This window comes from Pseudopipra pipra, chromosome 1 (genome assembly GCF_036250125.1).
Source record: "Pseudopipra pipra isolate bDixPip1 chromosome 1, bDixPip1.hap1, whole genome shotgun sequence".
NCBI lineage: Eukaryota > Metazoa > Chordata > Aves > Passeriformes > Pipridae > Pseudopipra > Pseudopipra pipra.
In genome coordinates, this window is record NC_087549.1 from 133624976 (window position 1) to 133652971 (window position 27996).

Sequence of the window (27996 nt, forward strand, 5' to 3'; positions counted from 1 at the left end):
TAAAAGCTTATACAGTTACATTTTCCCATCTCCTACTGACACTATTACAAGTAAGAGGTCCCTCTAGGATCATCTTTACTGATCTTCACATGTACATTGAAAACTAATGAGATACAATGAAAACCTGAGACATCTCATATATATATATATATATATATATGAGTTATGAGTGCAGTTCCTTTGAAAATATTAACTCTAGAGGAAGGAATCCAAGAGAGTATTTGACTTTGGCCAAGCTGGGAGCAGCAAACGGATAAATATTTCAGCCATTACAGACTTTCAGCCACCCATGTGTCAGTCTCACTTAAGACAAGAAAAATTATTCCCTTTCTCATGTTCCTCACTTCTCAAACACTTTCTAAGATGATCACAATGAAGCATGGACAAGCTGGATGAGCCTAGTGATTTATATAGGAAGAAAGAAGGTAGAAATGACTGTCTCCTCCAAAAAGTCACTCGTTCCCTTAGCTTTGAACCTCTGTATGTATATATTTGGCTTGTGACTTCACTCACTGAGTACCTTATGAAATGCTCTTTATCTTGGTCAGCAACTTCTAGCAATATGTGTTTCTCACCAGCTTGCATGCCCAGTGCTTCCCTCCCAGTCTACAGATAAATCACTTTTCAGGAAAGAAAACTAAAGCTGTCAAAAGTTCTGGAGCTTATGCACAGTAATGGTCTGGATACTCCCACTCTGTAGAAATTGATAGCAAACACTGTCAGCAGCACCGTCTGAGCACATGAAACAAGAGAAACATCACAGGAAATAGCCAAGCAAAGTTCAAGAAAGTTTGTTGACTATTTGATCTGTCTCCTGAACACCTCTTTTTTTTTTTTTTAATCAAGTTTCACTGAAGTTACTCTGAATTGTTTCCAACCAACGATGGTGCCATTGTATGGGAAAACCATGGAATTAACAGTGACACCTGTAACTGTGACTTTGTGAAGGGTGATATTGTTTCCTGATTCTGGCAAAGCTGACGTCGTCAGCCACCCCTAAACACTAAGGACCCAGTGCTTCACTCCCAAGAAACTATGCTTTGTGCAGAAATGCCATGATAGGGGCAAAGAATACAGGACAAAGCTTATATTTAAATCATGGTACTGCATGCCCTGCTTTCAGGTAGAAATGCATCTTACTCTGGCATCACTGACATTAGGATTAACTAGTCTACTTGATGATGTTTTGTCATCTCTAATGCATAAATCCTCAAAGATGTGTTGATTTCCATCCTGAATACCTATGCAAACTTGGACTTCAGAATAAGCCCCCAGCACAAGATCTCGTTTATTATGTTGTCTGTCTGTGAAGGTTACACACAACAAAGACAGGCTTTAAAATTCTATAGTCAGAACTTTTGTTTCAGATGCTAAAACTTCTACGTACGTTCCCCTGACTATACCTTCCCTGCTAAGGAAAACATAATAATAAGTATATTTCAAAAATTGATACAGCTGAGGGGTACAGATATTTATCAGTAGCCTCGAGGCTGTATTTATCAGTAAATTTCCATCAGCCTTTGAGGTGTCCTGTGGTGTCCCTGTGGGTGTGCTGCCTCCCCTAAGGCACGAGGACTGCTTCTCTCATGGGCAGATAGCCTAGCTGTGTGTCCTGGGTCTCCCCGGTTTCAGTGTGAGTTTGCTGTCTGATGGAGATTTTGCAGCACAAAGTGACAGGCTTTGTGCCTCTTCTTCTCTTTCCCTTCTGGGTTTTTTTAGAAGGTTGTCATCTCTTCTTCCACAGTAACTACGAGCCTGGGGAAACAACCTCCTACAAACAACATGCAGCTTTGTAACATCATTGCTCTTTTTTTTTTCCCTAAAAAAAGGAGCACAGGCAAGTATGATATGAGAACAAATGAAATAAACAAAAAAAGAAGGTGAAGTGTGAGAGATGAGAGCTCAAAAATGTATGACAAGGACCCCAAAGATGGACACAAAGAAGAGCATACCCCTCACAGCAGGCTGCTGGGGGTTGTCAGGGTTGTTGGCCATCTAGGAGTGGTAGGCAAGCCCAGTGGTTTCAGCATCCCCCCTCTTGTGCTCTGCCTTTCTGGTGGCAGTGATGGACAGAGTGGCCAGAGTAAAGAGAACATCAGCAAGCAGGTCTTGTGATTTACGGGTCTTCTGATTTATGGGTGAGGCAAAAACTGAGAGCTGAGAGACGGAGACGATTCAGAAGCTGTGAGAAGTACTGGGTGAGTCAGAGGAGGGACTGCAGGGAGCTGCCACCTGCACGTGCAGCTGGAGGCTCTGCAGGAGGGGTGCCAAGGAGCTCCTGCCTCTTTGTGGCTTCAGGGGTCCTGGTTGCTTCCCCATCCCAGGTCTGGACAAGGTCCTGGGAGAAGACCAGCAGCCCAGAAAAGTCTCCCAAAGGCAGATTACTGCAGGGATCAGTAGAGGGTGGTCACATCCTTGGTGCTGATGGAGGAAAGAGCACATTGGTACTCCCCACATCAGACTGCCTGCTCCAGAGAGAGTGTCTCCAGGGCCTGGAGGAGAGAGGTCTGGAACCACCTATGTGTGCAGACCAGCAGCCCTAACCTTTGTCCTCCAGGGCCAGCAGGACCCTCCAGCCCATCACCTGTGCAACCCTGCCAGAAGCAGCCCTATGTTCCTGGGCCCAGGGTTCATTCTGTGCTGGAGCTGGTGTTTCTGCCACAGCATCGCACGGCCTGTGAAGCACCAGCAGCTCCCAGAACCCCACATGACATCTACATGGGTGCAATTCACCTGTCTCTATACATCTACATGGTATTTTAATTCCTTTTTCCATGCTTTTTGGACTGAGCAGGAGAAAACCTTGACACACACTACAGTTTTCTGGAGTCTTCTTCTCAGGGGTCAATAGTAGTAGATAGTAAGACTGCCTCAGAAAAAGAAGAATAATGGTTTGGATCACAAACACTCAGAAAGCATTAATAATCACATCCTCTCATGATCCAGGGTTTTTTCTGTTTTTCTGTAAACACTTTGACTAGGTACAACCATCACAAGGCCAAGTACCGGGTCCCGCACTTTGACCACAACAACCCCCCACAGCGTTACAGGCCGGGCACAGAGTGGCTGGAGAGCAGCCAGGCAGAAAGGGACCTGGGAGTTTGGACTGACAGGAAGCTGAACATGAGCCAGCAGTGTGCCCAGGTGGCCAAGGACAATGGCATCCTGGCCTGTATCAGGAACAGTGTGGCCAACAGGTCCAGGGAAGTGATTCTTCCCCTGTACTCAGCGCTGGTGAGGCCACACCTCGAGTACTGTGTCCAGTTCTGGGCCCCTCAGTTCAGGAAAGATATTGAGGTGCTGGAACAGGTCCAGAGAAGAGCAACAAGGCTGGTGAAGGGACTAGAACACAAGTCCTATGAGAAGCAGCTGAGAGAACTGGGATTGTTCAGCCTGGAGAGGAGGAGGCTCAGGGGAGACCTCATCACTCTCTACAACTCCCTGAAAGGAGGTTGTAACCAGGTGGGGGTTGGTCTCTTCTCCCAGGCAACCAGCAATAGGACAAGAGGGCATGGTCTTAAGCTGTGCCAGGGGAAGTTTAGGTTGGATATTAGGAAGAAATGTTTTACAGAGAGAGTAATTAGACGTTGGAATGGGTTGCCCAGGGAGGTGGTGGATTCACCATCCCTGGAGGTTTTTAAGATGAGACTAGATGTGGCACTTAGTGCCATGGTCTGGTAACCACAGCAGTGTTGGATCAAGAGTTGGACTTGATGATTTCGGTGGTCTTTTCCAATCCAGTTGATTCTATGATTCTATGATCACCATGGCCACATTACATAGGATATACCTTATTCTCCTTCTAAACACAGTTGCTAAGCTGAGACTCATGTACAAGAGGTCCCTGACCTTTTCCTTACCCATTTGAATCTTGAAATTATTGGCATATATGCTTTGGAAGATCTTCCCCAGTAGTGCTTTCGAGTTCACCACTCTCATGTTTCCAGGATAAATTTAATCTTGCATTTATGATATGAATTTTTTTCTGAAGCATCTCAGCCTAAGTAACCATTGTTGTATTAAGAGTGATAAACAAATATCTCTCTGGACTTGGTTCCATTGTCAAATTTTATAGAAATCCAGTTTATAATTTCAAGGATATATTGAAGCTGCAAGTCACACTCCACAACTGAAAAATAATGAAAAATAACCGTTGGCCAGGTTCTGTTTGGTAATTCCTTATGATTTACAATCAGTTTCAAATAGCACTGGCCTTCAGTAAATAAAAATGTATGGTTTTGTTTATTTCCATGACTGAGATTAAATCTTTTTTTTTTTCCCCTGTGAGTATACCTAAGTTTTTGTTAACTCATAAACTACTATAATCTTTTTTTTTTATTATTTTCCACACTGCTTAGAAGGACTACATCAACATATGCCCTGAAATCCTCCATGGATGATTTACTTTAAGGTCTGAAATGTCTAATTAATTCCTTCTTTCTCAATTTTTTCAATAATTACATGTAAGATGATTATGACAGCACTCTCCAGAAGAGCTACATTAGGTACATATTTCTCTTCAAAATTCAACATCCAAATACTGTTGGAGAATACATATTGAGGAATATTTTCTGGTGATTTACTTGGGTTTGTGCCAATTTTTTTTCACGTATGTTATAATTTGTGTTACATAGTATTTACAGTGTTGTCTGTCCAGCTTCAGCCCAGAAGGACATTTTCTTCTGTGGCTGCTCTCAGCCAGTATTTTTCATCAAATCTAAATGTCATCTGTATAAATCTTACTAACTTGAAAGGCATGAAAAATTATCACATTTTTCCTTGGGTGCCAAATGCAGCCTAACTAGGCATCTGAGAAAACAGTGCAGCTCACAAAGACTTCAGAAAGTTCAAAAAAACCCCACCCTTTTATTTTTGCTACTATGAATACCTGCCAGGAGCCCCATGATGTATGAGGGACAGAGGTATTTGTCACTGACCATATCTCCCCTTGGTAGTGTAACAGACCTGTTCTGTTTCTTCAGGTCTATCAATGGACAAACAAGGAGTTTCAGTCATCTTTTCTATAATTGCAAGAACTATTCTGTCTATTTTTCCAGTCATTCCAAAACAATGCGCATATCCTGCTCCTCTTTAAAGCATGGCCTTTCAATGTGAAGGGATCACAGAGGTGTGGGAATTGTTGGACAATTCAATGCTTTCCTGAATTTTTTAGCATTCATAAGGTATTGATCCACTATAAAATGGCTTCAAATTATTTTCAGGTTTTTTTGTTTGTGTTCTTACACAGGATCTAAATGCTTACATCACCTTGATGCACTGAATTTCACTGCGCTTTCCCTTTCTTCCATCTATTATGAATTTGTACATTTATTTCTCATATATCTTCTGTAGACTTAGCCTAGTGGTTTTAAACTCTGTGACTCAGCTATTTTCCTTTCCATTCCCTTTAATTTAAGTGTAATAACACAACTTTTGGCAGCATCTTAGTATACGGGTCACCTGAAAATCAATACTACACTTTGTCCCCAGACAGATCCACTGCCTCAGTGTCCTTTGCTCCTGTAAGACATTCTGAGCCAGGTCATATGCTGTGCATATGCCATGTGTGCCTTGCTGAAACTTCCAAATATCCTTCCAAAGTGATATCACCTTTTTCAGTTCCTGGATCTTTTCCAGTTGTTCAGGTGTCACACTTTGTCACAGTGTACAAGTGATACAGACTGTTCCTCTCCTAAGTCTCAAACAAGACCTGATGCCTTCTCTAGGGCTCAAGCTCTCAAATACACTTTCTTCAGTCCTAGTGCATTTAAAAGTTGTTTTGAAAGAAACTTCTTCTTCTCCTCTCTTTTTGTTTTTACAAATCACCTCTATGTTTTATGTTTTCTATGACTTTTCCTTCTTAGTGTGTTTTCCTAATTAGTTTCCAGTAAGTCTCCCAAAGGCAAGATTGTGTAACAACATTTTTTTAATTTGTTTTCCTCTTTAATGGCAGACATTGATTGCAAGTCTAGAGTCCTATATTATTTAAATCCCTTCCAATTCATTTTTCAAACTTATAAAATATCAGTGCTAGTGGGACTGTATTAGACCCTTTCTCTTATCTGGACTATGATCCAATGATCTCTTGATGCTCAAGTCATCTGTTTGGAGTTATGTCCCATTCCGAACAGATATGTAATGTCAAAAAATTTGCATCCTCACAGCAGCTTATCCCTTAAAGACTCATTTCTCAATGCATATCCATCGTAGACTCTGGCTCCACAGGATGACTGTACCTACCAAGAATATCTAGAGAATCTCAGAGATCAGGTACTTTCAAGCATCCCCATGCCAAATTCCATTCATTCCAATGTGACATTCCTATTGTCCCTACTCACAGGTGAAATGGCACAGGAGAGCCGTGACACAAAAAAGCAGCTCTCCTTCCAGGCAAGCATTTGCAGTTGTGCTTCTACAACATTCTTGGCTTCTGCAATTCTCGGGTTAGGCTTCCAAGAATTGAGAAAGGCAGCCAAACCTTAGGTTTGGCCAGTAGCCAAGGGGCAAGTCAGTGCCAGCATGGCAAAAGCAACCACAGCTTCACCTCAGCTGTAAATACAAGGTCTGGGACTTTCCCTGAGATTTTGACGGGAAGTTCTTTCAAGTTGCGCAGACAGAAAAGGCTTGCGACATCCCCTCATCTGTTTCTCCCCTGTGCACTCACCCCGGCTTCCACTAGATAAACACTAGACGGGCTGCCAGGGTTTCTGCACTCTTCTCTGCAGCTCCTGAGGTCTCTCTCGGTCCAGCACATACAGCATCTCAGCAGCTCGGAAAGCACTGGCTTGCTTAGGGGGACTGCATCAGGTTGAGTGCACAGGTGAGTTTTACATAAATGAGACACAAGTTTCTCTCATTTCTGCAGGTGGGAACTGGGAACAAAACAGCTATACTGTTGACCTGGGAAGCTTAGGTGGGCTTAAATTTTTAAGTCTTCTGATGAAATTTTACCCTAGTGTTTCTCCCTAGTAGACAAAAACCCCACAGATCTAGGCCATGTCTGCTGGTATTTTATTGACATTATACAACCTATTTGTAACTAAGAGCTGATATATGGGAGCACTGAGACATAGGAAAGTATTTTTATCTGTAAATTTAGGACAAACCAGAGCTTCATATTTTTCAATTAGTATTCAGAGAGCTTACATATCAGATAACAAGTTTATTTAATCTTCCAGAGGCATTTGCTATATAGTTAAAGAAGTCAAGAAAGCTTCTGCAAATAAGGGTTGGTCAGTGGGCTTTAAATGATGGATCTAGAAAGCGGATTTCTTTTCCTAAGCCAGAGCCAAAATATTGGTTTGAATTTTAGTAGGAATCGCAGGGTGTTGATTTTCCCCAAATTATAAGTTATAACTAATAAAAGTTGGAACTAATGATTCTTTTCACTTCTGGATTTATATGTGGATTTCAAGTTTTCTCATCCCATTCAAGCAGCATACCAATTTTAATCCTGTTTAATATTTTATAAGTAAGGGGCTTCAATGCTGCAGAAGGAAATGGATTTTTCTTAAATATTGTCTTATATCAGCTCCACATTATTAATTCAGAGAACATTTGCAGCTGTCAGAACTGTTCTTCAACTTTGATATAGGAAAATTTCATATCCCCTCTAAATCTGCAACACAAACTGTCACTCAGACAAAAGGCCAATTTTTTCAAGTCTGTTGAGACTTCATAAAATAACGCAATTAGTGGAAGATGTAAATCTTTTTTTAGATGTGGCCTTTCTGAAGCTCCCGGATTTGTTAATAGCAATGATTTAGACTAGCATGAAGTAGCACTGAACTTCATACCAAAACATTGCAACAGCCATTGAGAAATCAAGCATCCCTGTACTTTCTTCCTCCATATTGGAATTTTCTTATACAAATATATTAGGCACTTTTCATATTTGTGCATTTTTAGGCAGATGACATGTTTTTAATTTACTTCTTTTAGTTACAGGCAGAAATGATGACCACATAAGAGCTAGTCCAAAGTAAAAACCCCATCAGCGTGGGTGTTGAGTGCTCAGGTTCCTCCATATAAACGCAGACCCTCAAAAACACAGACAGCAACTAAGGCTTTCAGGGAGGGCAATTAAAATCTACATATTTTAAAGCCTCTTTCACTGCTTTCCCATCTATTTTTATTAAAAGCTGTTTATTTGGCAACTTCAATATTTAAGCTAACCATTTCTCCCATTCTGATCTTAGTTGCTGGAACTGCAACTTTTTCAACATTTTATTTTCTGTGGCACATTTTAGAGATGTTGGCATTTTGACTTCATTTTTATTCTATTTAGATTTTAATGTATATTGACTTCGGTGTTTGAAAGCTTGGGGTTTTTTTGGTGAAGAAAAGGTAGGTACACATATTTAAATGTCACATTTACATGCCTATTCCAATCCAAACGTGTAGGGTCTTTTTGTCTCTGCACGCTCTAAAGCAAAAACCCCGGAGTTTTTTTCCCTCTTTTGACATCACTGTTTAGAACCACATACTCTCTTCTTTTTCAAGATTTCTCCAACATGTACTCCCTTTAATGAGAACACTGAACAATGTAAGAGTCAGTAAATTCACTTACTTGGTGTTGTAGGCAGGGCTGTGACAAAGGGGTGCACTCTCGAACGTCCTTGTGAGCTCTTCCCGGGCTGCTGCTGACAGCTCTCCTACCTGCTGCAGCAGTTTGGGCAGGGTGCTCAGTATGTGGTGGGCAGTGGGTGGCAGGTCAGGTAAGCACTGGTTATATTGGTGCTTCTTGGAGAGAGGAGGAGTAGGAACAGTTGCTGGCAAAGACTTTAATTAGAGGACTGACAAAGCTGCTTCCCAATTTCATAGTGACTACTGAATACAGCCCTGGACACACAATTGCAACGGTGACTTTTTGGGTTTTTTAACTTTACTAAATTGCTGAGGTGACTTTTGGTGGGGTTACAGGAGAAATGCTCTAACTTTGGTGGTGGCAGTATACTGAGACACAGGTTCAGGCCACCCAGCTTGGAACTGCTCTTCTCATGCTTGGCTGAGCTGTCTCACGTGTTGCGCTGGCAGAGCGACGCAGATCACCATGGGTCAGGAGAAAGGCTAGGTCTAACCTTGCACTGGGAGATGCAGTTCCCATGACTTGCTTAGGAAAACATGAAGTTAAGATTAAATCAGGAGTGAGGACAGGTTCTTAGTTCTGGATGATTTCCCTCCATGTGCTTTTCTCAAGTGGAACAGCCTCATCAGGACCAATCAGAATGTGCAGAAAAAACATTCTCATAAATGGCATGATATCCCTAAAAAATAAGAACATTACTAAATTTCATTTGAATCCTACAACTCAAACTGCACCAGAGCCTCATATAATTTGGCAGTTCAAAGGTGTTTAATTATAACAATCTCCTACAAACTACTTGATCAATACTGGAATGGCTCAACCACCCAATTCAGAGAAGTTACACCTGAGGAGTTACACCTGAGCACCTGGTGATTGGGATCAAAGTGTTTTACTGCTGCCTGTCACCAATCCTTTAGTGTTAGCACCATGTGAGCAATTTTCTGGAGGCATCTAAATAAACAAGCCTTAAGAACTAAGAAATGTAGTGGAGAGGTTGATTGCCAAAGAGCAAAACACTTTCTGGCATCATTAGAGCACAGGAATGTTTGACAAAGGATTGCTCTGGGTGGTCCCATGCTATGATGACTGTGAGAGCAGGAAATGTGTAAAAAGAACACGAGCACTCAGAACAAGTGGATAATTATGCAATAATAGTAATAGCATAAAATGGTAATCAAATAAAAGACAATGGGTTTATTCAGAAAACTCAGTTCCTCACTTGTATTGCATTTCCTTGCTAGAAATGCAAGAGAGGGTCACCCAGCAGGAGGGAATTATTTTGTCCAATTAGGCAATTACAAAAGCAGCATGACACTGTGTTTTGTACCTCCTGGCACCCTCTTCTTTGCTCTTCAGCTAAGTTTAGTTTTCATTTGCCTCTGCTCTACATCATGTCCCAAATACCCACGTTTTACTTCACTCCTTTCTTGCTTATTGTATGGTCTCAATGTGCAGAACCAAGAGGGTGACTTCTGCCTTGATCTCATGTATTTCACAGAGGTAGGAACAAGAGAGAGGCAGTGACTGAGACCCAGGAGAAAGCAGAAGACAAAAACTAGGGTGATTTCCCTCCGAAGACGGCACCCTCTGCATAAGAGCATGCAGGTAGCAGGGATCTGTAAGAGATCTTGTGTAAGGTTTCCTGTGCCCCTGTGCAGTGAGCCATGGCACAGGATAACACTGGCTGCCCTGGGCTGTACTGCAAGCAATTCGGTGGCAACTGTGCCCCAAGAGCAGTGCCTCACAGGCAGTGCCCTGGCAGACAGGTGTCATTTATATCACCACCATCTTGGCTGGGAGCCAAGGTAATGTCCCACTGCTGTGCACATCCATCCCTGCTTACCAGGTGAGGAAATCAGCAGCAGCAGCTCAGGAATCTGCAAAACCCGGGCTGAATTCACAGGGAGCTTTGATTAGAATAAAAAAACCAAAGTAGATCTTTCATGCTGCCCTGAACAGCTCTGTAATTTTTTTACTAATGCCATTACTGTTTTATTTTGGGGGGTTTTCTATTTTAAAAACATGTTTCTAATTTCAGGCTTCTCAGCAATTAATTTTCAAAGCCTATAGGTTAAGGTTATTGCTTGAAGCATCTTGAAATCATTGGCTCAGTAAGGAGAACTTCTCCCATCTTGTTAAAAATTAGTTTGTAAAAGATTGCCTGATAAGAATTTTACCTTGTTGAAAAATGCAACAGCACTTAAAACTGGTTTTTTCTCTTGTGGTTTTTTTTTCTTGGGTTTTTTTTTTTTTTGGTGAGGAACATAATTTCATCTGAAAATATCAGTATTCATTTTGCCCTGAAGGCAGGCATGTCTTTGCAGATGTCACTTGCCTTTACTCAAGTGGGAGAGGAAAATGTTCAAGCCCACATAAAGGAAACCAAAAGGAGCAAGTAAACACATTTAATATACTTCACATTAAGTGAGTAAGGGAGCTGACAAAGTTATCTACTGTCTTGGATTGTCGTACAATCGTATGTCTTTAAATGCATTTTAGTATATAAGCTAGTGTAAGCAAGAACACAGGTTAATGAACTTTCTGTAAAATCTGATTGGCCCCATTCAAGACATGTTGTGAACACACATTAATTTGTTTTGGCATGAAAACTTCATATTCATGCACCATTTCCTTAAATCTTTCATCATACTCTCACTCCTCAGATTTCTAAGGGCATAGGACAGCCAAGAACACTGTCACTGCACCACAGCAGCCACCTTGCCTCTGTTTTTATCACAGGTGTTATGAAGCAACTGGGCTTCATTTTTTTTTCTCACTTGTGCAACTCCATCCAAACATGAGCTAACTGAAAACCAACAATTCATTAGTGTAAACAGGAAGAGAGTCAGGCTTGTCATATACTCCTAGAGCTCATAATAAATATGTGGCATGAACTCTTGCATTTTTAGTTTTCTGAAGGTCTTGTTTTAGCGAGTTGCTGGTGTAATGCCAGCTAATTCCAGTCTCAGTGTATGCTACTGGATGGTCTGTCAGTAAAAGTTTCCTGCAAAACATCTCCTGACTTGTTCTCCATGACTTTTGACCACAACAACAGAGGGTCACAGTTGAAAGCCATTTCTCACTCGCTTCCTTCTCTTTTGGTGATACAGACATGCATTTGGGTTTACGTACATCACAAATTTTTTAAGGTGTCCATTATTTTAGCTTCATTTCTGCAGGAAGTGAGATTTCTCTGCTCATGCAGGGGTATGTGAGTGTCTCATGTTTGTGTGTTTCTCAATAACTTTTTTAGTGATGATTTTAAATGTACCAGGAGGGCAGAGTGCTCTCCCTTCCATATGTTGCATGAAAAAGGGCAGCTGAAGACCCCATAGAAAAGTTCTGAAAAATTAAAGACTGTGACTATATACATTTGAAATACCTAAAATCCACCAGAAGAAGTGTTCTAGGAGTCATCTCCTGTGATTGGAAACAGTCTCAAACAGCGTTTGTAATCAGCCAAGAAACACAAACCCCTAGGAGGTCAGGCTTCATTATTTCTAGTGTTATTTCTCTCTGAGATAGAGCTATTTGTTAATGTCTCTAAATGGCAGATGCTCGAAAGAATAGCTTCACGGGGAGGGGAGGACTCGGCAGGAGAGCAAAGGGTGCTTCTCCATGCATGGTGTATCTGCAAGCATGTCTTTCAAGGTCTCAGCACATCTTTTGGACCAATTGGGGTAAACCCAGTGCACCCTGCACTGTAGACAGGTCTGTCTCTCCTTCTCACACTTGCTCACCTTGAGCTGTTTTAAGAAATATTTTCATTCCTCTTGCAGTTGACTAGGCTGGATTAAAGCTTAGTACCTACACACCTCAGAACAGTACAACAACCCTGAAGAGACTGAGGAAATTACTCAAGTTATAGCTGGTTTATGGGAGCAGCTGGAGGTGGTGAGATTTCCAGCCCTCTCAGTACTTTGCTATGATTTAGACAACATTAAGCACATCTATTTAGGACGATACTTCATCTGTTTGAAGAGCCTCCAGGCAGCTTTAGTGTACTCCCGATAAAAAGTGAAGATGTGGTAAATGCAATGTCCTCCGTAGGAGGATTTATTGTCTCAAACAATTATTTTTTATCAGCTTTGTCAAAACTTGGAGCCCAGGATTTTCTACTGAGAAGAGCAGCAGATATTCATTTGCTTGAAAGAAAATTCATGAATAATTTGTTGTAATACATTTGTTTGGAGCTATTCTGCTGTTTTCTTTACGTGTTTAAGTACTGGATTAATCATGGGAGAGTAGTTTAGCCATGTGCCTTTCAGTTTTAGGTGTATCAAGAAACAGAAAATGCAATTTATAATTTAGAGCAGATTTGGTTCCGCAGCTGTCAACTTATGAGAAACAGTATTTGTTATAGAGTGTGTTCTTTCTCTTTCTGTGGGAATAGTAAAATGAAATTTTAAGTATATGAGATTGCCTCCAAGTAGTGCACATGTCTTTCCAAGGAGAAATTTTAAATTGCATTTCACCTGTTTTCCAAGCTACACCAGAATTACTGTATATTATGCATGTGTGAAATACTTCATAAAGTATTCCAAAGCTGCAGTATTACATATGTAAGAAACTAAGCATCAGTCTCTCTCTTTTTCTATTGTAAAATATAAGAATATATATTTTAATGAATTACTATATGTAATTTTAGTGTATTAGGGTATTTTTGTCTAATATACACCTTTTGATCATAGATTACAAGACAAAGCAGAAGTTTCATTTAGAAAAAAAAAACCAGCAGTTGTGGATGACTTCTACTTGCCAGTACATGCAAAAAATATTTAAAACAATAATGACAATTAACTCTATTCCTGAAAGAAACCGTTTAACTTTGGAGAACTCAACAGCATGGGAAACTAAAAATCATCAGTGCAAAAACTATAAATCCAAACAAAAATATGTACGCATTTACTCCTTTGGTTCAAGTTCACCATGCCCATCCACAGGTACATAGAACTTAAAGGAAGTAATGAAAAAAAGAGGGTTGATATAAATGAATAAATACATACATACATACATACATACATAAATACAGACCCTGGCTGTTTCCACTGCCTTTGTCACTCTCAATCATAGGCACTGTTCTTCATTGCCACCAGCTTATGTACGTGTCTATAGGCTGGTGTCAAAGCACCATAGTCACCAGCAGTGCAGCCCAGCCATGATTGAAAAGGATGTATGTTTATCTGGTAGGGAGGGATTAGGTGTGCACAGAGGCATCAGGGAAGCAAACCTGATTAAACCTGCTTGGTCTGTTCAAAGAGGTATGAGGAAGGTCTACAGGACTTGGGGCAAGAGTTTATTTTCACCAGTTCAGCCTTAAATGCAAACTCAAGATCAGCTCACAGTTGCCCAGCAAGTTCAGGATGAGTAATCATGTTAAGTCCAACAGCATGCAGGGCTTTCTGTCTGTAGTGGTGGTGAGAATCTGTTTTAAAAGTGCTTTGTAAAAGACATGCTGTAAACCTCTTACTGAAATGAGTTGCCATGTGCCCTGCCTGTGTGTTTCAAAATACGTAAGCAAGTTCTTGAATCCATGCGAGGAACTGCATGCTTTCCTGATCAGAGAGATACAGAGCTTTGACTGGAAGAAACCTCCAGCAGAGACTTGAGGACTAATATATGTGGATGGTGGGTGAGAAAGTTCAGCTGATCCTTGCTGTAGTGACAAGAGATACAGAAGATCAAAAAAAATAATCAGAAACAGCTAAATCTTTTGTGTTAAAAGACCAGCAGAGTTACAGTAAGATGTAAGAAGTCATGTCAGCAGTTTAAAATGAAGGTATAGTCTGAATCCAAACTGCTTATTCCAGATGTCCCTGTTTCACTGTCGTACCAGCAGAGTTAAACACCAAAGGTAAGCAAACCTGAGGGAAGAACTAGTTTCTTCATGCAGCACGACACTATTAGAATTCATCTGTGCAATGGACTAAATTTAATAAGCTCCAAAGTCAATCCAAGTGTGTCTCCATCATTATAGAAAAATAACCCTTTTGAAATCTGGAGAAACAAGGTTTATCTAGAAAGGTGAACCCAGAAAACAGACTTCATACACGTATTCTGCTACACAGAATTGCTGGAATATGCAGTCTACATGTCATGGCTTCTGTATAACTATGTATGAATTCACACAGCTGAATCTACCCCAAGAATTCTATATAATGAGCAAGATGAATTATGGCAGAACCTTTATTTGCCTCCAGAATGCTGTACTAGAGCAATGGCAAGCTACCCGAGAGAGGGGCCATTCTCACTGTTTATTATTTGCATAGTTTAACAGAATCCTTGCTGTTATTTTCAAGGAAATAGCAGTAAAAATATTTTGTTTACTTAGAAAGAAGGCCTTTGAAATTTCATTTTTTAAAGTTATGCTCCCATAATATTTGTTCTGCTTTTAATCCTTATGTCCACCTTTGGGATTATGATTCTGACAATGAGTTTAAAAAGGGAGGGGAAAAAAAAAAGATAAACAGATCAGCATTGTAAATCTTTGGACTAGTTCCTACAGTAGGCAATACCATAACCTACTTATAAACCTTTCTTTTACGTGGCAGCGGATCAAATTCCTGGCAATACTTCGGCCACTTCTCTTCTCACAGTCCTTATATCCTGCTTTGTCTTCTAAATTTTTGCCCTGAGTCAAAAGATAAAAGAATATAATCCCAGTAGAAGATTTTGGAAAATGATAGAGGGAAAAATATAGAGGGTCTGTCACAGCTGGGAGCCAGCACAGGCCACCAGGCAACATCAAGTGCTCAAAAATGGATTTGTCCACCTAGCAGAATAATAAGCAGAGTATACTAGACTCTGAAGGTGGGAAGGTGATATTCCATGAGAAGTATAATTTGATGAGAAAATAAGGTCAGGAGATTTGGCAGCTGCTTATAGAGACTGTTAAAAGTAGAGACATAAAGATTGCAACGCAGAGCAAGGGTTGAAGTAAGCCAGGCAGCTGGAGCTGTCAGTTCTTCCAAAACTTCAAAATCTAATAGCATACAGAAACCAAAATCTATGGACAAGCACAGAATTGTGCTGATATATTGGTAAGATTTGAAAAGACACAGCACAAAAAGGAACATAATTAGTAAGGTACATACAGAATAACAAGAAGTTTCCTATAAAAACATGAACTGTGGAAGAAAAATCAAGGAGAGAATTGATCCACCACTCAACTGAGAGAAAGCTATTGACTAACAACTCCAAGAAAGCCAACTTTGTAATGTCTATTTTGCTCTTTGTTCACTAGAAGGGTCAACCATGATAAAAGGGTTTATATCAGTAGCAAAGAGCTGGAAATTGTTGCTAAATGACATAAGAAAGAGATTAGGCCTTGCTTAGGTGAGTTAAATGACCTGAGATCAACAAGGCTGATGGAATTCACCTCACACTATTCAAGAGAAAACTGAAGCATCTCCACAGTTGTAAATAACTATCTTTAAGAATTGTGTGGAAGAAGTAAAGTTTTAAAAGACTGAAAAGGCAAGAATAACAGCTATCTTTAAATGTACCAAGAAAGAGGAGGTGCGGAATTACGGCCCAATCAATTTAAATACAATTCTCAAACAAGTAGAGGAAGCAAAAAGAACATAAGAAAGAAACGGGTTATAGGCATAAGGATTAATCAAGAGTAAATCATTTCAAATAAACCTTGTTTCCTCTCATAAAAGGACAATAGGTCCTGGGAATACAACTTGGCATGAGCAAAGTTTTTAGTATGATACATGTCAGGAAAAAAATTCAAAAGCAAACTAGGAAAATGCAGTTCAGATTAACCTTACATAAGGTAAAGTTTTGTGGAAATAACAAAAGAAACATTTTTCAGTCTCTCCACTAAATATTATCAAAGTAGAAGACTGCATTTACTGCAGATATACAGGGAGTCTCTCGTGGCAAAAGTCCTGTTCCAGAATTTAATTAAAAGGCTGGAATAGATGCTGGAATAGACACTATACTCATGAAAGCTGACAATCTGACAAAGTTGAAAAGGGCTGCAAGCACGTTAGAGGACAGGCTTGGAAATCAAAATGATCTTGGCAAATCGAAGCTACAGTTTGAAAAAATATGGTGCTATGCAACAGGGACTGCACAATGCAGCTCTGAGTTGGAAAACACTGCAGAAATCAAGGATGGAATAAGTGGCGTGGGAGCAGTCCAATTAAAGGATTGGGTGTAACAGGATGCCATTGCATTAGTATTTCTGTTCTGATGAGATGTAGAAGCAGACCGTCACTTTTCTAGCTTTGCTTTATACACAGAGAGCTCTTGGAACATATGAAACTAGATTCCTTTCCACAAAATCTCAGCCAGAAGACATGTTTTAGGTGGACTCAAATGCACTGCAGCTGCTAGCTAGCTAAGTAGAATTAGTCCAAGGTGGCAATCTCTGACACATGGATAGTGTGAAAATCATGAGCTCAGCATCAGCTGTTGCACTCCACATCATGGTTCCTGTTGCCACACACACTACTTGTTAAAGTACTCATCATCTTAATGCATCACAGGCTGACTATGAATCAGCTGTGTTGTGAATAAGACAAATGTGACAGCAGGATTACGTGTGATTTGTGACACAAATGAAGCAATCCTTCTAGTATCTGGTAAGATGTCTGCAAGAGTACTGCATTCAGTTTCAGCAACATACTTTTAGTTAACAATTGGAGCAGTTTAGCCTAGAAAGATCAGAAGAAAGCCATGAGAAAGATCGCCACTCTCAGAAGCACAAGTTGCAGGGAAAGATTTGGGACTGTTTTATCTAGAGAAGAAAAGGGTGAAATGGTAACAGCTTTCATGTCCAACAAAGGCTGCTGCAAAGAGAAGGGGGATAAATTGACAGCTGTGTCTACTGTGGGGGAGGCAATACAGATTGCTAATAGGAAAATCTGCCTAATAGAAGGGCTGAGAAAGCAGTAAGCCAGGAAGACTTCGGCATCCACAATGCAGGAAGGCTTTACAAACAGGCTAGACAAGCATCTGTCAGACTTGATTTTAACACAGTTCATTCTGCCTTAGGAGGGGAGGTGGACTAGACAATCCCTTGAGATCACTACCAGAGCCACTTGTTTTGCTTCTGTTTTAAATGTAAATAGTAAAATTACTCTTTCCTGCTCCTTTCATCTTGTCTTTCTAACTTTTGAATCATTCCACTGATCTTCCATCTGCATTTCATGTCACATCTTTCTGATCTTTCCATTATCTATCCCAGTCTATGTCTTGATCCCATCTCTGCCTTTCTGATTTTGGCACTGTACTTTATTTGTGGTGTTGCTTCTGCTAGGATCCCTCCTTTTGCCCAAGTGCAAAGCAATGTGCCTGTCTTAATTCAATTCCCTACATAATCAAAGCATTTGCCTATAACTGCTTAACTAACCATTGTATCTTCATTCACCTCCCCTAAGTGTTTATGCAATGGGTAAAAATGACAGTGTTGCAATTAGGTTCTTTTTTTCTTTCAGCACCTCCTTTTATTATTACTGACCAAACAAACTCAGAGATTGCCACCATTTTCCTTAAAACTGGATAATTCAGTGTACAAGAATACAGCAACAATGCAGAGGAGAAGCTTACGTGGATTACCTTTTAAATAACAAAAGGCATCACTAGTGCTCTCATGTTAAGGGAATGGATATAAGCAAAAACATTATGTGTGGATACAAAGCTCTATGGCTTTTTCTCAGTTAATCTTTGGCTACTTATGTAAAAGAACAGACAATGGTTACTGCATGTTTCTTTGCTGGTATTTCTGCTTTCCTCTGGTGCTTTGAGAGAGCCCAGCATAATCCATGGGCATGGAGCAGAGCCCCACTGCCACCAGCTGCTGATTGATAGCCCAGTGCCAGCCTTTGGGCTGAACTTCAAGTTACTAAACAAGCCTTGTGTCCCTTGTGATATACTTCTGCTTCCCATCTTTCACACTGACATGAGACAATAAAACACGTTCTATAGAAAATTACTATCCTTTTGCATTGCAGCTATTGCTGTCATGAATCTGGGAGTCCATTCTTTTGACTTTACAACCACACAGTTGCCATTAGATGCTGCATTTTCTTCAAATACACACAGCAAATCCAGAATTTTTCTATGCACTCTCTATATGCTTGCAACCTACTGCCTGAGTTAACCTCCAGAAGTTCACTGCCAAGCCCACAACCTTCTTTTAGTTCAATAACAGCCAGCTGGTACAAAGACATGTTGAAAGAAAGGAAAAGTAGGATGTGTGTTACAAATAAGTTTTACTTTTGATTTTAGATAGGAGCCTACTTTGTTAAAAAGAAAAATTAAGAAAGGAAAGTTGAGCCTTATTAGGTATTGAGTTGGACCATTTATTAATATTACATATGCAACTCTTCTCTATTTTTTGAAATACAGACCATCCCTAAAAAGGAAATTCATAGTGTTAGTCACATTAGAGCCTCATGGGACTAATAAAGTCCTCAGAGAATGATTTTTAAATATGTCGAAGGACTTGCAATTTTATGCATGTGCCAGAGTCCCCAGATATTCAAGACACATTCAGATGGGAATCTATGAGGATTTATTTTCATTTTCAGTGTGCTACTTGATGATGTACATGCACAGCTGGGACTGCAGCTCAGCAGAGCCGGGGTGAACACCTTGCTGCGCTGCAAAGCCTCCAACAGGACCTGTTCAAGCCACACAGATCCTCCAGCATGCAGACACTCAGGCCCTTTTCTGCCTGAATCCACACCTTCCCCTAATGATCAAAAACAACTGTGTTGGCAGCTCTCTAAATTACAGGATTCCCACAGCTCACTGCAAGAATGGTGCTGAGCAGGCGCTGATGCCAACTGAGGGCTACATAGCTACACACAGAGGTAGTCCAAGCCAAAATCTTCATATACAATTCTCAGAGTAAGCATTTATATGTCCATCTCACTAGCAAGGCTTACAACCTACAGCATAGGCCATGGATGTTTGAATCCTTGACTTATGGCCCTTATCTCTAGGTCATGGCAGGGTAGGGGAAAGTTCAGGCTTGATTTTTTATTCACCAAACATATGCAAGGTTTGGGTCAAACAGTTTAAAATCATGCCAGATTTTTAAAAAGCAAAAACGGTTCTGACTAGAGAAAATTACAAAAGAAAGTGAAGAACATAATCTCAGTGTTTTTAAATGGCAGTATGTTTAAATTTCAGCATTCTGAATGGTGCTTCACAGAATAATGTATGCAAAAGGTTCATAAACAGCAGAAGCAAAGCAGTTGTTTTGTGTTTAGCTAATCATTTCACACATTTCTTTCCTGCAAATTAGAAGATCTGTTATTCCCACAGCTCTAATAAGGACAGTTACCTGTGATGCAGTGTAAGACTTACCATCAGGGCTCCTGCTAATTAAATTGCTGCTCTAAGTACCAGATTGATGGCCAGTTCAAGAGAGGGGTCTCTCAGGGTCTCCTCTTGGAGGTCTTAGGTTGTCTGGTTTGAGTTTACCTTTTGTAAAGGGAAAACAGCATGTGGATCTACTGCAAGACCTTCGACATTTTTGATTGTGTGTTTGTATCATGGGTCTCACTCTGCAAGTACAGAACATACATACTGCTATTGAATGGATGATACATTAAAGACTTGGAATCTACCAGGTACTGTGATATATAAAAATTTCCAAGAGAATTTTATTATGAGTAATATATAAATCTATGTTCAACATGAAATATTCCAAGTCCACTGTCTAAATGCTTCATGGAACGTTCTTCAGAAAACCACAGAACAACAATAAAACAAACTGGTACTGACTAGTTGAATTAAGGAAATATTGAGGACAACAGACAGTTTTGTAGCTACATTTCATAATATCTCTTCTTCAAGTATTCTGAAAAACACCTTCCAGGTTCTAATCTGATTAGAAACGCACTCCTCCTCAATGCTTTTCTATAGCATAAGTAAGCAGAAATTACTCTGAAATATGGGCTACCCTTACTCTCTGTGCTCCAATGTCTTTTCCTCCTGTTTTCCCTTTGAGAGAGAAACACAGCAACAGTTCAGCTGAATGTTAAAATCCATAAAATGAATGGAAAAGAGGGTGCCATATGAGAGATGGAGAAGTGAGTATTCAGACTGTTCTTTTAAAAATTGTACAGAAATCTTCTGAGAGCGTGTATTCAGAAGAGTGTGCAGGAACCATATTAAGCAGCAAGAAAACTCTCAGATTCCTGAGAGCTGTACTTCCAGAGTGGATACTAGCCTTTCATTTTCAAGAGATTCATGTTTTGCTTAGTTTGTTCCTATTACTTTTTTTTTTTTAACAGATGAATACAAATTCTTCCAACATGATGGCCTTGGCTCCTAACACTTCTAAGAAAAGAGAGACAGTGTGCATATTTGGAACTGGAGATTTTGGACGAGCTCTGGGGCATAAAATGATTCAGTGTGGCTACCACGTGGTGTATGGAAGTCGGAGCACCCAGATATCAAACCTGATTCCCAAGGATGCAGAGGTGTTGAGCCACGCAGAGGCAGCACAGAAAGCTGCCATCATCATTATAGCAATCCAGAGGCAACATTACAACTTCCTTACACCACTAGCAGAAATTCTCCGTGGAAAAGTTGTGGTGGACATAAGCAACAACTTAAAATTAAACCAGTATCCTGAATCCAATGCAGAGTACCTTGCTCAGCTGCTGCCAGGCGCCAGGGTTGTGAAAGCCTTTAACACCGTGTCAGCCTGGGCCTTGCAGTCGGGAGCGTTGGATGCAAGCCGGCAGGTAAGTCTGAGCTACAGGGATTTCCTTTGTCATGGAGTTATTCATCGTATGGCTTCTTATTAGCTAGACAAAACACACATGGGACATACAAATCAGATAGGGTTGAAATGGTATTTTCTCTATAATCCCTCATTTCAAAATAATTTGAGCTAAAATTTCCTTTGGGTTTGTAATATGGCATGACAAGGAATATCAATAGCTTGCCTCTGAACTCAGTGTTTAGAGACGGTAGAGAAGCAAGGAAAGAAAGATGGCAGAGCTACAAAGAGAGAGACAGCAAATCAGGAGGACATGAGGGTTGCATCAGTTGTTCATAGGGGTTGTAAAGTTAAACAGAAAGGAGATAGGAGGAATATAATGGAGCAAGAACAAAATGAAGAAAGAAAAACCAGGGAGGCAAGGGATATGATAGGCCAGCAATAGAAATGAGCTAGAAGATGAATAAATTACTAAAATTTTCTAAATTAGAATCTATCACCACCTAAGTTTAACACAACATCAGTGTGCAAACCATTTTAACCTGCTCCTTAACCACAGACCAGCAAGCACAGAGCTGGGCATAGGAAGCAACATGGCAGCTTATTTGAAGAAAAATCATTTATTATTACCCTATTTTCTGCCACTTTGAGGGACAGTGCTCTTGTACAATGCATGAAATCACCCAGCTACTCAAACCATTACTAGCTTTGTTTTCTGCTGCCAGATAAATGGTTTTGGCTAAACCAAAGGTCAAATCTTCTATGCAAAGGCTTATACTAAGCATGTTATACATTATTCTTTCCAGATATAAAATTTTGCCACTTGAAACAATCTCCTTCCCCAAAGAAAAAAATCATATTCTAAGTTCATGGACCGGTTGGCCAAATGTACCTATAGGCTACTTTTTGCCTGTTTTAATTAAGGTCAGCAGGGAAGTCAGCAAGCAGCCTAGGAAGCTTGTGCTCATTGTCTATATCCAGGACCAGCATGGCAGCAGAGAATGTCACAAAAATCTGTCAAAATAAAACTTCTATTTGTTTTTGGCTGCAGGTGTTTGTCTGTGGAGATGACACAGAAGCTAAAGAAATGGTGATGAATATTGTTCGTGCACTGGGTCTCACTCCACTTGATCAGGGATCCCTCTTGGCTGCTCAGGAAATAGAAAATTACCCTCTGCAGCTCTTTCCAATGTGGAAGTTTCCCATCTTTTTGTCCCTTGGCCTAACGGTATTCTTCTTCTTCTACTGTTTGGCTCTTGATGTAATTTACACTTACATATACGAACACAATAACTTTTCATTTTTTATTGCAATGACCATTCCAAATCGGATCTGCCCTGTAGTGGCACTCATCCTTCTTGGCTTGGTTTATCTTCCTGGTGTACTTGCTGCAATTATTCAGTTATACAGAGGCACCAAATACCGCCGTTTTCCAGACTGGCTGGACAAATGGATGCTGTGTAGGAAACAACTTGGACTAATAGCCTTGGCATTTGCCTCTTTGCATGCTGTGTTCACTCTTGCTAGTCCACTTCGCTCCTTCGTAAAATGGAGAAACGCCAAACCAATCATCTCCCAGGTGAGTTTTGTTCCCCGCGCTAGGTCTCCCTTTCTTCTGGCCTTGTTATAAATACTACCATCTATCTTGAGCTTCAGAAATCCATGTGGACAGCCTAATGATCTTTACAATAGGGCCATATTCCTAATTTCTGTTCTCCTTTTAATCATTGGTATATCTAAAGTTTGTTGGCATTATGCTGAGCTGAGGGGATTTCTGGCCCCAGTCTTCCTTCTAGATAGTTGACATATTAATAAAATAATCAGGGAAAATGTAAACATAAAGAGTACTTAAAAGAAGCATATTTCCCTATTTCTTCATATACCTTTAAGAATAGAATATATTTTTACTTTCTGATTCTACTTAACAAGAAAGGATCACATATCTGTCCTCAATGGTAGGTAAACAGATATGTAAAACAGGTACCACAATTACAGGTACATGGAAACCACACGTAATATAATGCCTCCTTCTTGAGCAGGCATTCAAAGTAAATCTCCAGTGATTTTCAGAGTTTATGTATAACATTTATCTCCTAGTTACCTTAAAGGATGGGTTTTTTCTACTTATTGATCCTAAAACTGCTATCATGAAAATATACCTGGTCTTCTTTTCTTCAGGCACTGAACAATCAAACAGAACCACTCGACACGACTAATGCCTGGCTTAGTGACTCTTACTTGGCTTTGGGAATTATAGGGTTTTTTTTCTTTGTTCTTGTGGGAATAACCTCCTTGCCTTCAGTCAGCAACAGTGTCAACTGGCGAGAATTTCGATTTGTACAGGTAAGAAAATGACTTCTAGAAAAAACTTCTTCCCTTATAAACTATGGCCACAGGCAGGTTACTAGAGACTTATGTCTCTATTAATATCTCCAAATGTGATGTGTGTACTCTCCATGATTAGATAGTGAAAAAAAAATCTACATGGCAATAGAGCTTAACTGTAGAAACCCACAACTGTTCTGATGGCTGCTTATGGTGCAACTGGGATTACTACGTAAACAAGAGAAAGTTGGGAAGATGTGAGCTCCTAAATGACAAACAGGAAGCTGACTTTGATGTCAAATTCCACAATTACACTAAGTTGCAAAATAATTTAGCCATTTATTGGGATAATTTTGTTGGTTCATAAGATAATTCAGTTAAAATGGATTTGAAAAGTTACTTTGTAACTCGAATCTTCTCAATGCCAAGCATCTAAAGAGAATCCGCAATTTCTGCAGAGTGTAAAAACTGATGTGCCTGTAAACAGGCTGCCCTCACTATAATCTCAGCCCTCTTTTAAGAGGAAGTTTGGTGCAAGCTGCCATGCCTCTGCAGGAGCTGAGCTGGATGGGAAGGGGGGCAAGAGAAGAGGAAATTACTGTCAATGAATGTTTTACCAAGGCGAAAAACTTGCACAGTATGGTACTTCTGGATGGACAGCACTAGAGCATAAAAAATCTTGGATCTCTCCCCTGAATGTCAGCACTTTCTCTGCTTTTTCACAAATATGACAGCTACTAGGGAATATGCGTGAGCCAGGAAAAATTATCATGGATATTGACAGAGAAGAAAAACCAACTGTGTTTCCCCAATATCCATTTGAATTAATCTTTATTAAAAACAATAAGAGCCTTTATATAAAACAGTTTCATTTCACCAGTCCCCAAATTGGCACATGCCACAAATCTTACTGTGTTTTTAAAATTGCATTTATTCTGTTTTAACCTCCACTTTTTTCTTTCTTTCTTTGTTTCTTTCCTTCATTTTCTCCTAGTCCAAACTGGGATATCTGACACTGATTTTGTGTACTGCGCACACACTGGTTTACGGTGGAAAATGGTTCCTGAGCCCATCAGCATACAAATGGTATCTTCCAAACATCTATATGCTCTCCCTCGTTGTGCCATGTGCTGTACTGGTAGTCAAATTTGTGCTGATATTTCCTTGTGTGGACAAACCTCTCACACGAATTCGACAGGGCTGGGAGAGGAATCCCAAATCCTCGGAACAATCAAATTACATTATAAACAAGTCTGCTGTATAATTAGACTAAACTGTATCATCAAAAAAATATTGTGAAGACACATAAAAATGAAATCTTGAGCCTGCTCCATCTGGAGAGGGAGAGAAAAAGTGAAAAATTTGGCCAGACCCTGTGAGAAACAAAGTTATCCCAATGACAAGCTTAAAATAAAAATCAAATGAGGCCATTGATTTTCTACACCCCAGGCAGTCTTTCACACAGGTGCAGGCCCTCTCTTCTGCTCTATATATTCCCCCTTGCCTGTTTACCCTCCATTTCTAAGAAGAGTATGTGAGAAGTAAGTGGTGATCCACGTCCCTCCTCTGTAGTTTCAAACCTCCTCCAGAGCTGGGCAGATCCACCGTAACCTTTGCTGTTAGACAACGTCCGCTCCTCTTCCCTATCCTGCCCTTTGGGACTCAGGTCTACATGCACCTACACGCATCCACAGAGATCCATATACACACCTGCAGGTATTTCCACACATTTCCCTGTTTCCACCCCCAGAATCCACCAGCACCAAAAGAACAGATGCACAATGGATGCTATCTCCTCCTCCTAGCATTAGTTTATCCTCCATTAACATCTGATCCAAAGACATCTATGTTCATACCTTAGAGATAGTTTAGTAAGATTTGTTTAGTTTATGTACAATGATATTCAAAGGGTATGGGTCAAGGACTGCTGAATCTTTGCTTGTACTGCTCTACCAGAAATTTGGGGGCAAGGGGAAGGAGGAAAGATCAAAATGGCAGAGAGATGTGAGAAGTGCTCACAAGCCCATGCTTCTCAAGTATAGGCAAAAAATGATCTGTGATCTTTTATGTAAACAGTGAGTTGTAAGGAAAGAAACTGAAGGAAAATCCTTTCTGTATGAGGCGGTTGTATTATATGTCATAGTTGTATCTCATGAAGATAATATTGTTGGTATTTAAAAAAACAAATCTTTGGATTTTATATTACAAATATTCTATGAAAATACACATATTTTAAAGACAATAAATTTTTTTTTTTTTACACTGTTGAGCTCTGTTATCACTTCCGGAACCTCTTTTGCTATGATGCAGCTGCTGGTGTGCTCAGTTGCACAAAGATTTTGGAAAGCTTCAGGACACATAATAAAATGGGATCCTGCCTTCAGCCAGCTGCCTGGACTCACCTTCCCCGATCGTTGTTTCTCGGATGCTCACATAAGCAGATCTTAGCTTAGTCAACCAAGTTGGCTGAGGATGTTGTGGAAAAACAGGATTCAGCTGGGATGGTGACCTCCTCTTAAACTGCAAACAGAGGATCCAACAGTGTCCTTTGGACTGGAGAATAAAGAAAATGCAAAATGTGATTGTTTTTATAGGAAGAGAATTGTTTACTGTTTTTTATTTTCTTTTGTCCTCCTCCCTGTCCATACAAAGAATACTCACACGTGAAAGTATGAGCATGCTAACTAGTATAGATAACTGCGCTTTAAAACAAGCATTATCAAGCAGCTCAAAAAATTAATAATAAAAAAAAAACCACAAACAAACAAACCAACCTATCTGAATGATACTTTTCCTAACATTTCTCAACGATGGAGTCTTTTTTAATTCCAGACACACATCCCCTTCTCATGTGATCCTCTGGCCCAGAAAGAATCTGTTCTTAATACCCAAAAGAATGGTAAAGGATATCAGCAATTGATGGAGCCAGATTTCTTAGAAATAATTCTGACACCAAGTACTCTCACTAATCACCACTGGTGCATATGTTATACTTGTCCTAAACTGATATGCATATATTGATACAAGTCTTTACAGAAGTCTTCCTTGACCTGTGCCATGATGGAGTAGTACCACATTTCAAGTTTTCTTCAGTGATTTTCCACATCAATCTTACAGAATCATTTCCTGCAGAAGGTCCTAATGACAACACTGTTGTGAGGATGCCTGTAACACCTTTACAGCTCCCCAGAGAAGAGAGGGGCGGAAGCAGCAGAAAGAGAGAAGGAAAACAAGATAGAATAAGAGAGAGTTTGTGTGTGTATATGGGTAAAAGAGAAAGGGACAGACAGAGCAGAAAATAAGTAGCAGCAGCTTCAGTTAATATTCTCTAGATTTGCCATTTTGGGGGCAAATTCTAGTCTCAGTAACACAGTTACTTGAGATTTATATTATCACAAGTAACATCAGTTCCAAGGCACTGACACATATTGGGGTTTTATATCAGTTTTTAAAGGACATATTTTTGGGGGTTCTGCCTATCTAAACCTGATCTAAAACCTACCCTTCCTCTCTCAGAGCTCAGTCAGTGGGTTGGAGTTTAAACTACAACAGCCATGGCAAGTCCCACTCATTTACAAGCTATGCTCTGCATCCTTTATGTCCAGCAAACAGGCTCTTGCGTGTTTCTGACTGCCTTGTGTTAAGGAGAATCACAGGCCCAACCAGGTCTTCTTTACCCTCACCAAGAACCAGTGCAAAGTAACAGTGGCCTGACTGAACACTGCCTTGTACACTCACTGCCATCTAAACCACAGTCTCAAACACCCACAGGATTGTCACTCCTGCAGGAAAGACAAGAGAACTTCTTTGGAGATGGATATCTCATTGTTTTGCTAAGTGAAAACATAGGCCAAGATGTACTGGAAATGCTAAGTGGCTGGGTACAATTTGCAATTTGCTGTTTGCTCCAAGGATAAAGTGCCAATATCTGCTGTGTACAAACCAAGGAGGCAATACTGTTTGCTTACATGGGGGGTGTGCAGCAGCTCTCAGGAGAAGATCCAGAGCCCTTGCATCTGAACTCAGAAGTAGGTGCTTTGTTGACTTACATAGATAATAGGTCAGATGCTCATCAGCACTTGTTTTTCCAGATGGAGTGAAGGATTTCATGTCCTGTTATTCTTGGGCAGCTGGGGAGTATTTGCTTTACAAATTTACATATTTACTTCTTGAACATGGTAGAGAAAATCAATTTCTTCAGTAATCATACATGACAATTAAAGTATTCAATGGCAGTATTTTGAAAAATATAACCAGTGCCTCGAAAACTGTTGGTAGCTTGTATACACTTCTCGTGGCTGAGTTCTTGGTATTTTTTTTTCATTCATGTACTGATAAAGCCTGGTCAAAAAGAAGATCAGAAGGATCATGAAAGGAATTTTGGAAAAGG

At 40.1% G+C, this 27996-nt stretch overlaps 1 protein-coding gene and 1 long non-coding RNA gene across 3 annotated transcripts in view; one reads left to right on the forward strand and one right to left on the reverse strand.

The window, feature by feature from the left end:
- The window catches only part of STEAP4 (STEAP4 metalloreductase), a 29940-nt gene extending 4031 nt beyond the window's left edge, over window positions 1-25909 (forward strand). Inside the window, exons 1-5 of one of the 2 annotated variants that reach the window (XM_064678371.1) lie at window positions 6493-6820; window positions 20848-21303; window positions 22333-22860; window positions 23460-23624; window positions 24601-25909. In XM_064678371.1, the coding sequence (XP_064534441.1) occupies window positions 20848-21303; window positions 22333-22860; window positions 23460-23624; window positions 24601-24870 (1419 nt within the window). In that variant the 5' untranslated portion in view covers window positions 6493-6820 and the 3' untranslated portion in view covers window positions 24871-25909. Of the gene's footprint in view, window positions 1-6492; window positions 6821-20847; window positions 21304-22332; window positions 22861-23459; window positions 23625-24600 lie in introns of those variants that run through there. The other variant, XM_064678362.1, reaches the window with a different exon arrangement.
- On the reverse strand, window positions 171-27996 carry LOC135425838 (uncharacterized). The gene is made up of 5 exons (XR_010435778.1): window positions 26009-27996; window positions 21208-21366; window positions 11567-20032; window positions 8570-11500; window positions 171-4129 (listed from the first exon to the last, which is right to left on the reverse strand). It is a non-coding gene; the product is annotated as an uncharacterized LOC135425838 (long non-coding RNA).